The sequence below is a fragment of the Aureobasidium namibiae genome, assembly GCF_000721765.1.
Source record: "Aureobasidium namibiae CBS 147.97 unplaced genomic scaffold scaffold_1, whole genome shotgun sequence".
NCBI lineage: Eukaryota > Fungi > Ascomycota > Dothideomycetes > Dothideales > Saccotheciaceae > Aureobasidium > Aureobasidium namibiae.
In genome coordinates this window covers 821097-835077 of record NW_013581208.1, presented here as the reverse complement: position 1 = coordinate 835077, position 13981 = coordinate 821097, and the positions used below count along the sequence as shown (strand labels likewise).

Below are 13981 nucleotides of genomic sequence, written 5' to 3'. Positions count from 1 at the left end.
TAGTAGAACGGCACGATGCCGAGGGCAACTAGGCACCCGAAGCCTATTGAGTGTTGCCGTTCTCGGCCTGTGCTTCGAGGTTTGCGACGACATGGCTCTTGGAGTCAGGGCCACTGGATGGCGCATCGTTCGGCCTCAACGAGTCGAGCTTGGGTGCGCTGGAAGGGACGGGTGTGCCGGGTCTGCTTGACAGGAACTGCGAAGGAGACTGAATCAGACCTTGTAAAGAGATCGAGCGAAGGCAGGAATTTATTGACTTACCGAGGAAGCGGCAGATAAGAAAGCAATGAGAGAAGCCTGAACGACATCCTCGTGGATACCGACGCCCCAGACCTTTTGTGAGCCGGTAGTACATTCAATATACGTGGCGGCTTTGACGTCGCTACCCTTACCAATAGCGTGCTCTGTGTAATCGTTGACTTCGAGGTGGATGTTGAGGGTCTTGAGGGCATTGGCGAGAGACGAAAGGGCACCAATTCCAACACCCTGGATACGGTGTTCCTTGCCATCAACTTCGATGACACCGTCGAAACGACGCTTGAGGTTCTTGTTGGAAGCAGTCTTGCCGTCGGTGGGAGGGACGGATGAGATTGTGCGGTCGGTGGTGATATCGTAATCGATGAGATGGAAACGCGGGTTCTTCTCGAGATGGTAAGCGTTGACAAAGAGGTTTCTGATCTCGGTAGGCTGCAACTCGCGACCCAGAGCGTCAGTCTCCTTTTGTACGATCTTGCTGAAGGCGACTTGTAGGCCACGAGGCATGTCGAGTTCGAGAGTGCGCTGGATGATCCAGGCGACACCGCCCTTGCCGGACTGACTGTTGACACGAATGATGGCTTCATAGGTGCGGCCAATGTCTTGAGGGTCGAGGGGAAGGTAGGGCAGCTGCCAGCGTTCGTCGTCGTTGTTACCCTTCTGCTTGCGCAGTTGGAAGCCCTTCTTAATGGCGTCCTGATGACTACCAGAGAAGGCGCAGACGACAAGCTGGCCACCGTAGGGAGCTCTGGGATGGACGGGGATCTTGTTGCTCTTCTCGACAATGTCGATGACCGAGTTGATGTCGCCAAAGTCAATGTTGGGCGGGACACCCTGTGTGTAAAGGTTCAAGGCCAGAGTGACGAGGTCGACGTTTCCGGTTCTCTCACCGTTGCCGAAAAGAGTGCCCTCGACACGGTCGGCGCCTGCCATTTGGGCGAGCTCGGCAGCGGCAACAGCGCAGCCTCTGTCGTTGTGGGGGTGGAGGGAGACGCAGATCTTCTCGCGCTCCGAGATGTTGCGGCAGAAGTATTCGATCTGGTCGGCGTAGACGTTGGGGGTCGACATCTCGACAGTGGCAGGCAGATTGAAGATGATGGGCTTCTCCTCGGTCGGCCCCCAAGCGGCCTTGACGGCCTCGCAGACCTCGAGGACAAAGTCTGGGTCCGAGTCGGAAAAGCACTCGGGCGAGAACTCGTAAGACCAATCTGTGTCCTTCTGCTCGGGGTCGTCCTTGGTAATGGAGCGTGCGTATTTTGTGCATTCCACGGCGAGAGCCTTGGACTGTTCATTGTTCATGTTGAAGACGATTTGCTGGAAGCACGGGCTGGTGGCCAGGTACAGATGGAGAATGGCCTTCTTGGCGCCCTTGAGCGAGTCGACGGTACGGCGGATGAGCTCCTTGCGGCATGGGGAGAGAACCTGGAGGGCGACATCGTCGGGCACGAAACCGGGAGTTGTGACGAGACGACGTGTGAATTCAAAGTCCGTGTCTGAGGCCGAGGGGAACGAGACTTCGATTTCCTTGTAGCCAAGCTTGACGAGCATCTCAAAGTATCGCCATTTCTGCTCGCCATCCATGGGGTCTACCAAGCTCTGGTTGCCGTCGCGGAGATCGGTCGACAGCCATCGCGGAGCCTTGTCGATTGTCTTGGAGGGCCATTGGCGGTTAGGCAGGTCGAGAGGTTGGAATTTGGGGTACTTCTTCCATGGTTCTTTGAGCCTGCGCATTTGGTCAGCTCGGAGACATGATGTGTGGACCAAGTCGATGCTTGTTGGGCATGGCCATGGCGGTCATACATGGGCATGATGGGCGGTGTTGAGGCTGAGTAGGGCGGCAGTAGAGCAGGTCAATAGGAAAACACGTCTATGACAAGAGTGTGAGCTGGCGTGGCGGCGTGGTTGATGTATGGCTATATGACTGATATTCGACGAGCTAGTCGCTCTTTCTCAAAACCAAGTGTGACAGCATGGCGCCGACATCGTGTGAAAATATGGCCCTGCGGGGTATGACGCCGCCGATAACCGCTGCTTCCCCCGCCAAAACACACCAACAAACACCACGCCCTGCAGTCATCATCCCCAAATACCACGCCCTAACCCTGATCCACTCCGCCCGCAACCACGCCCTGACACGCCTTTGACTCACTCTCGCTGCTCACACGCCTTCGACTCACTCTCACTACTCACGCCTTTCTCAACATGTCCCTTGACTCACCCTCTCTCCCTATAGTTTGCTCGACACGTCCTTTGCCGTCTTGCTCTCCTTGAGTCGGACCACGCCCTAGCACAAGTCAGTCTTGTTCCCGTTGATCTTCATCTTTGTTTGCCATACCTCTTGCACACATGTTGCAACCAATTCGCCCTCCTTTGTGAACATTCTGTATCTCTTTAGCTTTTGCTTGCTGCATCGCCTTCGTCGATCTGCGCCCTTACCTTTGCAGCACCAACCCTCTGCCATCTCCCGCCCATGGACTTTCCATCTCCGTAAACATCCACTCGTCTGCACGGAAGTTGCGTGGCGAGTGGAAGTAGATGGTATGGTCCAAGCTGACCTAATCCACCCGTCAGTGTCTTTGTCCTGTGAGCAAGCCCCCTCCTGACTTACCATCATGCCCACTTCTGGTCGTCTCTGTTCCACACTGTTGATGTCCTTCATATTTCTGAGTGCAACAATGACATCTTCGTCCATCCCTTGCATCCTCCGCAACGTGTCGTCGTCCATGTCACGAAGCTTCTCAAGCACAGAGTTGTCAATCGTTGACTTGCCGTCCTTGTCCGATGTCGAGAATCTCCACAGACGGTGCACCCGTGACACTGTGCCTATGAAGTAGCTGTCACTCATGTATGCGAGAGCCGAGAGGTGTGCTTGGTGTCCTCCACTAGGACTGATCTTGCCCCTAGCCTTGATCCACTGTCTTGTCTTCTTGTCTTGCGGCCGACCCGATTCGTGATTGAGGATATGGATGCGTTGGCTTTGGAAGGGGCTGTTGTCTTGTTGCGGAATATCCAAGTCTTCCGAAGGCCCAGGCACTGTCGGCATGTCGACTGCATGTTCGACCCGCTTGGGACCTCCGCTGTTCTCTCGAACAAACGACATGGTTGTTGTGAAGATGGGTCGTCCTCGCTGTCGCGCTTGCACGGTGCGTGTTGCAAAGCTTCGGCCGTCTCGTACTTTTTCGACGTGATACATGATTGGGATTTCTGCATTGCCGGCTAGGACAAAGTAGCAGTGCATACTGTGGACGGTGAAGTCATCGCGCACAGTTCGTTGTGCTGCTGCTAGACACTGTGCAATCACGGCGCCTGTCTTCTGTGAGAAGGTGGAAGCTACATCCAGCATACAAGGACCGCATACCTCCATAGATTCCTCGAGCGCCTGGAGGATGCCAGAGTGGTCGTGTATTGGTGAAGATACCAGGATCGATGTCGGTCAGTTGCTTGAGCTCAAGCACGCTTTCTATTGGGGATTTGCTGGGATCAGCTGGTGGAGGTTTGATCAGTGTCGACATGGTGACTAGCAGCGGCAACGATGAATTCATTGTTGTCGATGAACCGTCCTTTGCTGTTCTTAGATAATTCAGCTTACTGTCATGCCTCGGCTGTTCTGACGCCTCGGCCCCTGTCCGGCATTTTCACATCTCATGTGAAGCACAATGCCATCGGCTCCTGCATTTCTTCTGGAGAAAAACATGCAGACGAAAGCGCCCTGCGCAGCTAGGTTTTGAGTGGAACAATACCACGCTGTGCGCTGTGCACTGCGCTTGATGTCGACTTGTGAGGATCGGCCTGCACTGTCCCGACTGGTCGAGCGCTCGTGATGGCTCCAGCCTTGAACTACACCTCCCCTCAGCTTCATCTGACCGCAAAACTTGCTTTGCCGGTCTCCTCACTGTCTCGCGTGGTCTTCCAGGCTCTAGATATGCAGGACAGACGCAGATTGTGGTTCACCTCTTTGAGAGAGACTGAAACACATTGGACCTTCATTCACTAGTACAGTGCCTAGCCGTGCTCTCAAAGCCTTCCTAGCATCATAACCTCTTGAGGGCGATCTAGAGTGCCCGGCAGTCAGGTACAGCAGAGGCTGTAGGCTTTGGTATCACAAAATTTTGACAAGGGAACGCTTCGTGGGCCAAGGCGGGAAAACAAGTCAGCAAGTGTTTGCGTGTTGTCGCAGAGTAAGTAGACTCATGCGCGATTGGCGAGACAGACAAACAGCAAGTGACTGGTGCCTGACAACTCACTTGAGTGAGAGCTCACTTCCAACGCGAATGGGCTGTTTTCAAGAACTCGTCTTCCTCCCTCTTTCTTCTTCGATCCATCCACCACTTCCACTTCCAATACACGCTCACAGCACTTTCCATTCCCAATCCTCAACCACTCACTTCAACATGTCAAACATCGGCAACGTCATCGGCGGCCACAAGGCCAACCTCCACAACCCCAACACCTCTGAGAAATCCAAGCAGCACTCTCTCGAAGTCATCGAGAAGGAGCTCGGTACTGAGGCCAACACCGGCACCGACGCTGCTGCTCACAACGACGATGGCAAGGACCCCATGAGAGTGTACGCTTCCTGGCATCCGTTTGTATCGCTCCTTGCTAACGTGCTCCAGCGCTGCCGGCCTCAAGGCTGCTCTTCACAACCCCAACGTCTCTGATGAAGCCAAGGAGAATGTCTCGCACCATCTCGCCGAGATCACCTCTCCTTCTCATGCCGATGCCAAGTCTACTTCGACTGCCAGCACCGCTCCTGCTTCTGACACTGGCGATGGCAAGGATCCTACTAGAGTGTAAGTCACACGAGGATTGACACACAGTGCGCTTTATACGTACTAACACACACCACAGTGCTGCCGGCCTCAAGGCTGCTCTTCACAACCCCAACGTCTCTGACGATACCAAGGAGCACATCCAGGAGCGTCTTGACGACATGAACTAGATTTGTAACGTCTGAGCACGGCGTCCTGGGCTGGATGGTTCAACCTACAGCTATGACAGCTATGGAGTCTTGATACTCGATCCTTGAGTTACTCGAGCTGGTTCTTCAAAGGGGTTTATATGCAGAACCAGACTGTGCTGCAGGTTCTAGAAAGAAATGAAAACACACTTCCTGAGCATTCAGTATGTGCTTGCGTTTGGTCCTTTGTTTGTGATTTCCCCTTCCACGTTCGGTCTTGTTGACTTATGCTCAAGACCTGATGTTGAGCTCGAATTCTCAAGCCTCCGCATCGTCTGGTCGTGTATCATCATTGCGGATGTACGGTTCCATCATATGGTCGTTGTTGTTTATGGAATCATGATATAAATTGTTGACGGCCAGATGACCCTGACTAGAGATGAAGCTCGGCGTCTTGAAGCGGGGGCGGGCAAATCGAATCTTGATTGGCCAGAAATTGTTCATCTGGCAGAGCGCCCGCTCGTCATATTGCGTGACAGCTTCCATATCGCCGACTCGGTCGTCTCCTGTCTGACTTGATATTACTCTACTCTCTGGGTCGTAGCAGTCGTAGAGCTCGGCAAGATGATTCGCAACGGTATCGTTGGCGCCGAAAGGTTGCAGCAGCTGAGCGGTGCCATGGCGAGAGCACCGCGTTCAGCGAGACGAGTAACACAGCGAGGTTATGCCTCGGAAAGCGAAGGCAAGTCCTTCAAAGGCCAATTATACGATAGTACTGCCCAAAGGTTACAAAGGGAGAGGGCAGACCAACTTCGCTTCGCCGAGATTCGAGCTGCTCAGAAGGGCTCGGGAGGCTCGCCCATCTGGTTGGTGCCGCTGGGTATCTCATCTCTTCACGCTTCTCTGCCCAAGATACAACCAGCTCATGTTTCGCAGTCTTGCTGACGGGTGCTCTCGGTGGCTACATCGCCGGCCAACAAGCTCCAGCCGACCCTGCCCCCAACTCGACCCTACCGCTTGCAGCCGCCCATCCTCCCAAACACAACATTGCCCCTACCAATCTCGAAGCAGCATGGACCGACTTCCGCGACATCGTTGGCCAGGAGAACATCTCGACCGAAGCTTCCGACCTCACCTCACATTCGGGCTCTGAGTGGAGCTCCTATCCTTCTCTCCCCGGAGATCAGCCTTTCTGCGTTGTGAGGCCTGCCTCTACCGAGCAAGTGAGCGAGATCATGAAGGTCTGTCACCGTCGTCACATCCCAGTCACACCCTATTCTGGTGGAACCAGTCTGGAAGGCCACTTTGCTTCAACAAGAGGCGGTGTGTGTATCGACTTTAGTCGCATGGACAAGATCCTGAAGCTGAACAAGGACGACCTGGACATAATCGTACAACCTGCTGTCGGCTGGGAGAACTTGAACGAGGAACTAGCCGATCACAATCTCTTCTTCCCTCCAGACCCGGGTCCGGGAGCTATGATTGGTGGTATGGTCGGCACTGGGTGTAGTGGCACAAATGCTTATCGCTACGGAACCATGAAGGATTGGGTTCTGAGTCTCACCGTGGTCCTCGCAGATGGAACGATCGTCAAGACCAAGCAACGCCCAAGGAAATCTTCTGCCGGCTACGACCTCACGCGTATGTTCATCGGAAGCGAAGGCACTCTTGGTCTGGTCACCGAAGCGACACTGAAAGTCACCGTCAAGCCCCAGAACACGAGTGTTGCTGTCTGCACATTCGGCTCGGTCAGGGAGGCTGCCAATGCTGCCTTCAAGGTTGTAGGTGAGGGTGTGCCCATTGCGGCGATCGAATTGCTAGACGATGTTCAGATGCGATGCATCAACGACGCCGGGCAAACGTCACGATCGTGGAAGGAGTCTCCCACTCTGTTTTTCAAGTTCAGTGGAACCGCCACCAGCGTCAAGGAGCACATTGCGATTGTCCAAAAACTAGCCAGGTCTTCGGGCAGCAAGACCTTCGAGTTTGCAAAGAACCAGGACGAGGCGCTCGAACTGTGGAGCGCCAGAAAGGAAGCCCTCTGGAGCGTCATGGCCAAGAAGCAAAACGATGGTGACCATGTCTGGACTACGGACGTAGCAGTGCCCATCTCCCGCCTGCCTGATATTGTTGAAGAGACCAAAGAAGCCATCTCCAAGAGCGGCCTGACAGGAGCTATCGTTGGTCACGTTGGTGACGGCAACTTTCACGGTAAGGCGCCACGTGGAACGAAGAAATACAGCATTCGGGCCGCAACTGACTCGTGCAGCTATCATCCTCTATAACGACAAGGAACATAGTCTCGCAGAGGACCTTGTCCACCGCATGGTCAAACGTGCCATCGAGATGGAAGGCACAGCCACCGGCGAGCACGGTGTTGGTATGGTCAAGCGCGATTATCTCGAGCATGAGGTTGGCCGTAGCACTGTCGACTTGATGAGAAAGGTAAGTCTCGAACATGTAACGAATTGCGCGTTCAGGCACGCCATAACCCCGGTCTCGCTGCGCTGTCCTTGCCCCGTGACATGGCTGACGTGCTCAACTACAGATGAAGCTTGCTCTTGACCCTCTGTGTTTACTCAATTGCGACAAGGTCGTTCGCGTCCAACAGCCCAAGCCTGGTGAGGTGCAAGAGTGGTAGATTTGCTTTGAGAGATGTTTAGAATGTGTGCCATCTAGTGTCTCCACAGCAAAAGCAATAGAGTCCAAAACACCTGCCTATGTCACCGCATGTGGTCATAATCCACGAAGACTCGATCGCATTGAGACTCCAAGATTTGGAGGCGGTATGCATTGATTGTTTGGGGTTGAGGACGGACCACGATAGCAAAAAAGTAATCCTTCCACCGTTGTAGTCTGTAACAGTCCTTCGCGACTCAATTGCGAGCGTTCTCCGTCCCGCGGGACCATCCCGAGTTGCACTTGATTGGGCGCCTGTACAAGCAAATTTCACACACGCTGGGCTTGGCGTAGGACTTCTTCTGCGATGCTCATCGAATCCGGCTGCTGATAGGGTGGTATGTGTGTCTTTCCGACACATAATCTAGCGCCCGCCGGTGCCGACTTTAGCTTCTACAGGGACAGATATCTAGATGCTAAATAAGGAAATCTTGCCATTGCATATTGCAGTAGCTGAGCAGATTCCACATCGCGGCGGTAGCAGCGCCGTGTGCATCATAATAGGGGCTTCAATGGCCACCACGATGACCCCAACCGTATGCCCGGAGAAACATCCCGTTGTATGTATTACCGAAGAAGACGATACGGAACGTGAATTAAGATCTATTGCTTCTGCAGTGTTTGCAGTACAATGCAAGCTTGGCGACCCAGCAAAGTTCAAACCTTGGTGGTAAAATGGATGATCTTGCGAGTCCCTCGTCCGTGAGCATCCGCTTCTTACCGTCCGTCTTCCCTTCTCCAGAGTTGAGATGTCATGCTGCATGGAACTCTTTCAGATTCTAACTCGGACAACAAGCCGACAGAAGGTTTGAGCTGCAAAAAACCTTGTTTCGAGTCAGAGCCGTACGACTCATACAGAACTCTTTCTCCATGTGCTTTCAAGGTTCTGTGGAACGGGTGCCCTTGGATTCTCCGATTCTGCTCCATCGTGGCACTCGACGCCCCAATTCCAGATGTGACGCGTCTCCCGGCTGGGCACCGGGCGTACCTGCAAGGGCTTGCTTCAGGACCCAGAAAGCCACCAGCACGCTCGATCAAGGAGGAGGTATCTGACTGCCAAGCCGCATTTGAGTAAAGAGCCCCGGTCCCGCCGGTGCCCAGACCCCGGCTTGTCGTGCGATGACCACTGGCCACAGGCCAACAATCGAGAAGGTCTGTTACGTGATATCAGGTCTCACCAAGTCCACACATGGGCCAGACGCTCAAGACCGCATAGAAGCCATTGTAAAATACCTTTGTCTACATATACACGTTGAGGGATGATGTTCACAGTCAGACGCTGAGTACTGGCAGTTGGTATGCAGATCCTTCTCTTGTAGGAGCACCCGAGTGGGCTTGCTCATTTCTTCCCTTCGTCCAGACTGAACATCGCCATCGTTAGCAACGAGCTAGCTACCTCGAGACACCCTGAATGGGGTAAAAAGTACAGAACAAAGTTCACCAAAATACCTATCAGTGCGTCAGATAATCCTTCATGTTCCAGCTCGACACCATACCAAGGCTGCACTCCGTAGAAGAACTCTATCGCACAATCTCGGGATTAAGGTAGCCGGTGTCCACCAAGATTCTAACAGCCCGGGCGTCCGTCGGTGCCACGTTTCGAGGCTTCCAACCTAAATAGTTAATAGCTTATCCTAGGCTAAGGAAGCAACAAGTCTGTCGTCGGGGGGAACAGCGAGAAGGGGGAATGGAGAACCAAGGGCTACACTTTTCCGGTCGTCATTTCACGACGGCATGGCGTAAACGTACGAGCGAGCGGACGGGGCCCTCGACGCAGGCCGACACTCTGAAACGACGCTGCAAAGTCACAGTCCTCATTCCACCCAGCCTCTTGAATCGCAGCTGAACTGGCTCCCTAGTGATTCGGTTCAAACTTCTTCAGATACAAGACAGCGAAGCAGTCGAGGTGTATCTACACGTGGCAACTGCTTCGGTCCACGCCTAATCAGGAGCCGGGTCCTTGAGATGATAAACCGTAACATGCAACCGCGCTGGCCGTGGCGTCAAAGCGGTGATCTGCCGCGGTGGATGACCCTCTATCCAAACCGCTCCTCGCACTACGATTGGCGGGTGCGCCCATTGTCTAGTCTTAGACCAGTCTGTGCAGCAGACATCTCACGCGTGCGCGCGCGCCCAAAAGACTTGCCCACTATTCCCGCCAGGTCCAACAGTCACCCAGAAAATCTCTTCCTGCCTTCCACGCAGGGTTCGGAAGCCGCTAACGAGCAGACTAAAACTTCTTTCGTCATGTGCGGTGCGGCTGCGGTGGGTGCATCTCTGACCAGATCTCGAGCTATCCAGCCATGGTTCTCAGTGAGTCTGTGTCCGTGTCCAACGTTTCTAAAAGGCCCATCGTTCGCTGTCTGCAGAGATTCAAGAATGCAACTTCAAGGCCAGACTACTCCTCACATCTGCCCTTCTCCACCTCAACACCCTTTCTTGTTCATTATATTTGATCAGTGCTTGCTTGCCCACTTGCTTAGTCCAAGCTGTCCCCGATCTTCACTTTGTCGTGCATCATCACCTAACTCGACTCAAGTCGAACGACGTCCCTGCCCCTAGCCCCCACCATTGGCCCTTTGACCACCGGCATTCCCCCTTGACGATCTACACTGGCCATTCTCAGGTGTTCGGCAGTTGATATATATTGTGTTCTCTTGACTCGCTCCGGCTTTTCAAAAACATATTGTTATGCTTAGTGCTGGTCCTGTTTGAACGACCCACGTCCAACCGCCCACAAAATATCTCTCACCATGAATCAGGATGCATCATCAGGATCTCGCCAAAGCCCGAGTGGCACCATGCACAGTTCAGACTCGGGTAGCCAGTCAAAGCTCCCGTCGAAACGCGCTTCCAGAGCCGGAACGCGTAGTGTCTCTACCCTTTCGGCCGCGCAGTTGGAGAGAAAGCGTGCAAACGACAGAGAAGCACAGAGAGCCATTCGCCAAAGAACAAAGGATCACATCGAGAACCTCGAGCGACGGATCAGCGAATTGACTGGCACTCAGGAAGCCAGGGAAAAGCTCTACCTGACTACACAGCAACGTAATCGAGAGCTCGAAGAAGAGAACGCGTACCTTCGAAGCAGGCTTTCGGGCGAGACATTTACCATCAATGTCAATGAGAGTGATGGTAAGTGCTTTATAACACAAGTTGAGGTGTCTCGTACTAATATAAGAGTTTCAGACAAAGCACCACCACAATACAGTGTCTCTGCACCCGAGTCTTCTCCTCAGGCTCACCTGAGCGCCGCTGTGAACATTCCCAGACCCTCATCTTCGGCCACGAGTCGAAGTATTCCCCAACCATCGGAAGCCTGGAGGCAACAGAACCAGTACAGTCCTGGTAGCGGCCCAGCTTCAGCATCGTTTATGCCTGAAGGTGCACAGCACACTGCTGGTCAGGGTGCTGCGTCCTGGAGGGCCCAGGATGTCGCTTCAGCCCCTTCGTACGGTTATCAGGTTCGCCAGAGTGACCGGCCAACAAACTACCCCTCTCCAGCACATCAAATGACCTACCCGGGCCATTCACAAGCAGCCCAATTCCAACAAGCCATCACTGCTCAAGCACCTGTACAAGCCTCTGTGACGCCGGCCTTCCACAATGCTGGGATTGGAGCCCATCCCGACTTCCAAAGCATGCCTCAATACGCCGCTTCTTCAAATGCTGCATACCACGACCAGCAGAACCACGCCAGCTTTGTTCCTAGTGCACCACCCGTGTCATCGGCTGCCGCTGATTTCCATGGTGCACCTCGCAGCTTGGCTCCTCCTGCTTACAACCCAAACATCGGATCTGGTCACTTCATGCCTGGACAATCTTCGCAAGCCCACACACAGCACATGGGGTTCCGTGAGGGCACAAACCAACATGGATATGGTTACGATGCATGATGAACCGTTCTACATTGTTGAACATATCAGCCGAAATTCGAATTTGATGTCGCTCGGAAGTGCTGCCCTAGACTTTCCACTCGCCAACGGCTCGAGGCTTCGGAGAAGGGGTCCGATGGCCAGACCGTTATTTCTCCAACGCAGATATTGCGACCATCGAGAAACATCAAAACAACCGGATAATCTACCTCTTTATGAGACAATACGGATTTAAAGCCCGGTCAACGGTGCGACCGGGTAATCTGTCCACTGTATATATGCGATCTAATACAACAACATGCAAAGATGGGAACAACGGGGTTTCATATTCTGTGCTATCGATATTTGCAAGGTGTTACCGGGGGTTGAGAAATATGGGTGTATTTACTTCTTGGATGGAATTATGAACAAACAGACGAATCTCCACAGAATATGCATATTCTTCCGACCGCAATCGAAATTAGAACAATTTAGCAAGATCTTCACGCTGCGCTCTCCATCCTTGCTCTCAAGCCTGTTAGATTCCCAGGTCTGGCCGCTGCCCAAGTCAATCAGATAGATCAGAGGGACAGTCCGACACTGACCAACGCTGACAAAGTCGTCCCGTCTTGAGGATATGCTCTTGACGCCCTGGTGTATTGGCTTCGAGTCTTCCTCTATTTTGAATCTCTTGATGATAGAGCACGACTACCATACCTCTCCATATGTCTTTGGAACGATAAGTTGCCAGAGGCTTGGAGCAATATCTGAAGGACATGGGACATTGTAGAAGCGGACATAAGGCTGAGTGGAACAATATACGACAAGGGTCTCCTCTCGTCTCGTCACAGAACATGCAACACATGCTGGAACATGCAGTAATCACAACCCATTCTTGCGACCATGAACCACATTACTTGCATCGGCAGATCAGTGAAAAGACGCTCGGGATTATCGGCTCTTTCAATACGACTCATCACTTCCACCGCTGTGAGACTTGCCGAAGTTCACAAGTCTTCTTTTCGTTCTCTCGCAACTACACGCATGATAGATGCCGCATGCTGTGTCGGAGGAAGAGCAACGTCTCACGAAGCTTATGGCAACAAGATGCATGACAAGAGTCTGTCCAGATAAAATGAGTTCTCGATAGATAACAGCATCCATCGAGACTCGTCGTTCCGTCAGGAATGGTGCAATCGTATACGCTTCCAGGTTTGCTAGGTAAACTTCGTCTCGCTCCAGATTGCCGTACTTGTTGATGTTACGTATACACGTCGACGCCTCCTAGAGAGTTCAGAGCCAGGCCGGGAAGAACACCGCTTAGCATTCAATAATGGACAAGCATTTGACCCTCTGAGAAACAAAAAAGGTGAATATCAATCTGCTGACCCTCGCTTATACGCGGCATAAGCATCCTTTGGAAGTAGGTGACGATCCATCAAATACGTCTGGTAGGCTTCTGATTGAGTTTGACGATAGATGCTGGTCCGAGGGCAGAACTGCTCCGGACGTAGGGACGTCGGTAATACGACGTTTGATAGCTCTTTCGTGAGTACATGCGTAATGTAGTCGAAGCATGTGGGTCCAAAGTTACATGGAAGCGCCAGACAGGCCCGGCGCATGGCGAGCATACGATGTGATCCAGACTCGCAGGATTTGTCCTCATTCATCGCAATCGACGCGGCAGACGGCTTCCTTGTACTGCAGAGAGGAGCTCAAGTTGTTGTCATTGCAGAAGGAGGCGACAAACAGTTCTCTAATTCCTGGAGAACAGCACAAAGCCGCAGAGAGCAGACAGCTTGACAGCGCAGACCATGACCAAGACGGATACAAGCAGCAGACTCATGGTGTATCCCTTGTTCTGCGAACTGGATTCGAGAGCTGTCGTATCGTGTTTGTGACGGTGGATGATGGACGAAAGATGATGACAAGTGCGGGGAAGCCAGGGGAGGTGGTTCGAATGGCCTCTAGATGGAGCCGCCTCACGTGGTCTTGTGAAACTCAGATATGTTCAAGGGTCTAAAGTAGTATTTTGTGCAATTGCCATATCCTCGAATGCGGCTCGCGGTACATCAATGACCTCCTAGGCATCTGCTAGAATGAACCCGTCATTGCGAACGTCCCCGACCCGGGACTCGATTGCGCCTCCCCATTGACCGTATTACGACCCACGGCACGGGTTGGCCGCACTACGACCATGGAGTGCGAAATGTATTAGAAGCCAACCAGGCATGGATAGCTGGCTTGGGAAGCATTGGTGTTGTACCAGGGGAATCCATATTGGCAGAATGCAAGT

General features: G+C 53.1%; 5 protein-coding genes across 5 annotated transcripts; 3 read left to right on the top strand and 2 right to left on the bottom strand.

The window, feature by feature from the left end:
- Window positions 1-43: 43 nt before the first annotated feature.
- Window positions 44-1986, bottom strand: M436DRAFT_36960 (2-isopropylmalate synthase; the record flags this gene model as incomplete). The annotated part of the gene is made up of 2 exons (XM_013576503.1): window positions 44-196; window positions 262-1986. The coding sequence occupies 2 exons, from the start codon at window positions 1984-1986 to the stop codon at window positions 44-46; spliced, it is 1878 nt and encodes a 625-aa protein (XP_013431957.1).
- Window positions 1987-2482: 496 nt separating this feature from the next.
- Window positions 2483-3767, bottom strand: M436DRAFT_77491 (Thioesterase/thiol ester dehydrase-isomerase; the record flags this gene model as incomplete). Its single annotated transcript, XM_013576916.1, has 5 exons — window positions 2483-2539; window positions 2591-2636; window positions 2692-2810; window positions 2864-3561; window positions 3614-3767. The coding sequence occupies 5 exons, from the start codon at window positions 3765-3767 to the stop codon at window positions 2483-2485; spliced, it is 1074 nt and encodes a 357-aa protein (XP_013432370.1).
- Window positions 3768-4646: 879 nt separating this feature from the next.
- M436DRAFT_37060 (uncharacterized protein) lies at window positions 4647-5197 on the top strand (the record flags this gene model as incomplete). Its single annotated transcript, XM_013576518.1, has 2 exons — window positions 4647-4822; window positions 5107-5197. The coding sequence occupies 2 exons, from the start codon at window positions 4647-4649 to the stop codon at window positions 5195-5197; spliced, it is 267 nt and encodes an 88-aa protein (XP_013431972.1).
- Window positions 5198-5833: 636 nt separating this feature from the next.
- Window positions 5834-7796, top strand: M436DRAFT_35452 (D-lactate dehydrogenase; the record flags this gene model as incomplete). The annotated part of the gene is made up of 4 exons (XM_013576223.1): window positions 5834-6035; window positions 6092-7366; window positions 7425-7600; window positions 7704-7796. 4 exons carry the CDS (start codon window positions 5834-5836, stop codon window positions 7794-7796), a joined length of 1746 nt encoding a protein of 581 aa, XP_013431677.1.
- Window positions 7797-10587: 2791 nt separating this feature from the next.
- On the top strand, window positions 10588-11727 carry M436DRAFT_36224 (uncharacterized protein; the record flags this gene model as incomplete). The annotated part of the gene is made up of 2 exons (XM_013576355.1): window positions 10588-10966; window positions 11015-11727. 2 exons carry the CDS (start codon window positions 10588-10590, stop codon window positions 11725-11727), a joined length of 1092 nt encoding a protein of 363 aa, XP_013431809.1.
- Between the last annotated feature and the right edge of the window lie 2254 nt (window positions 11728-13981).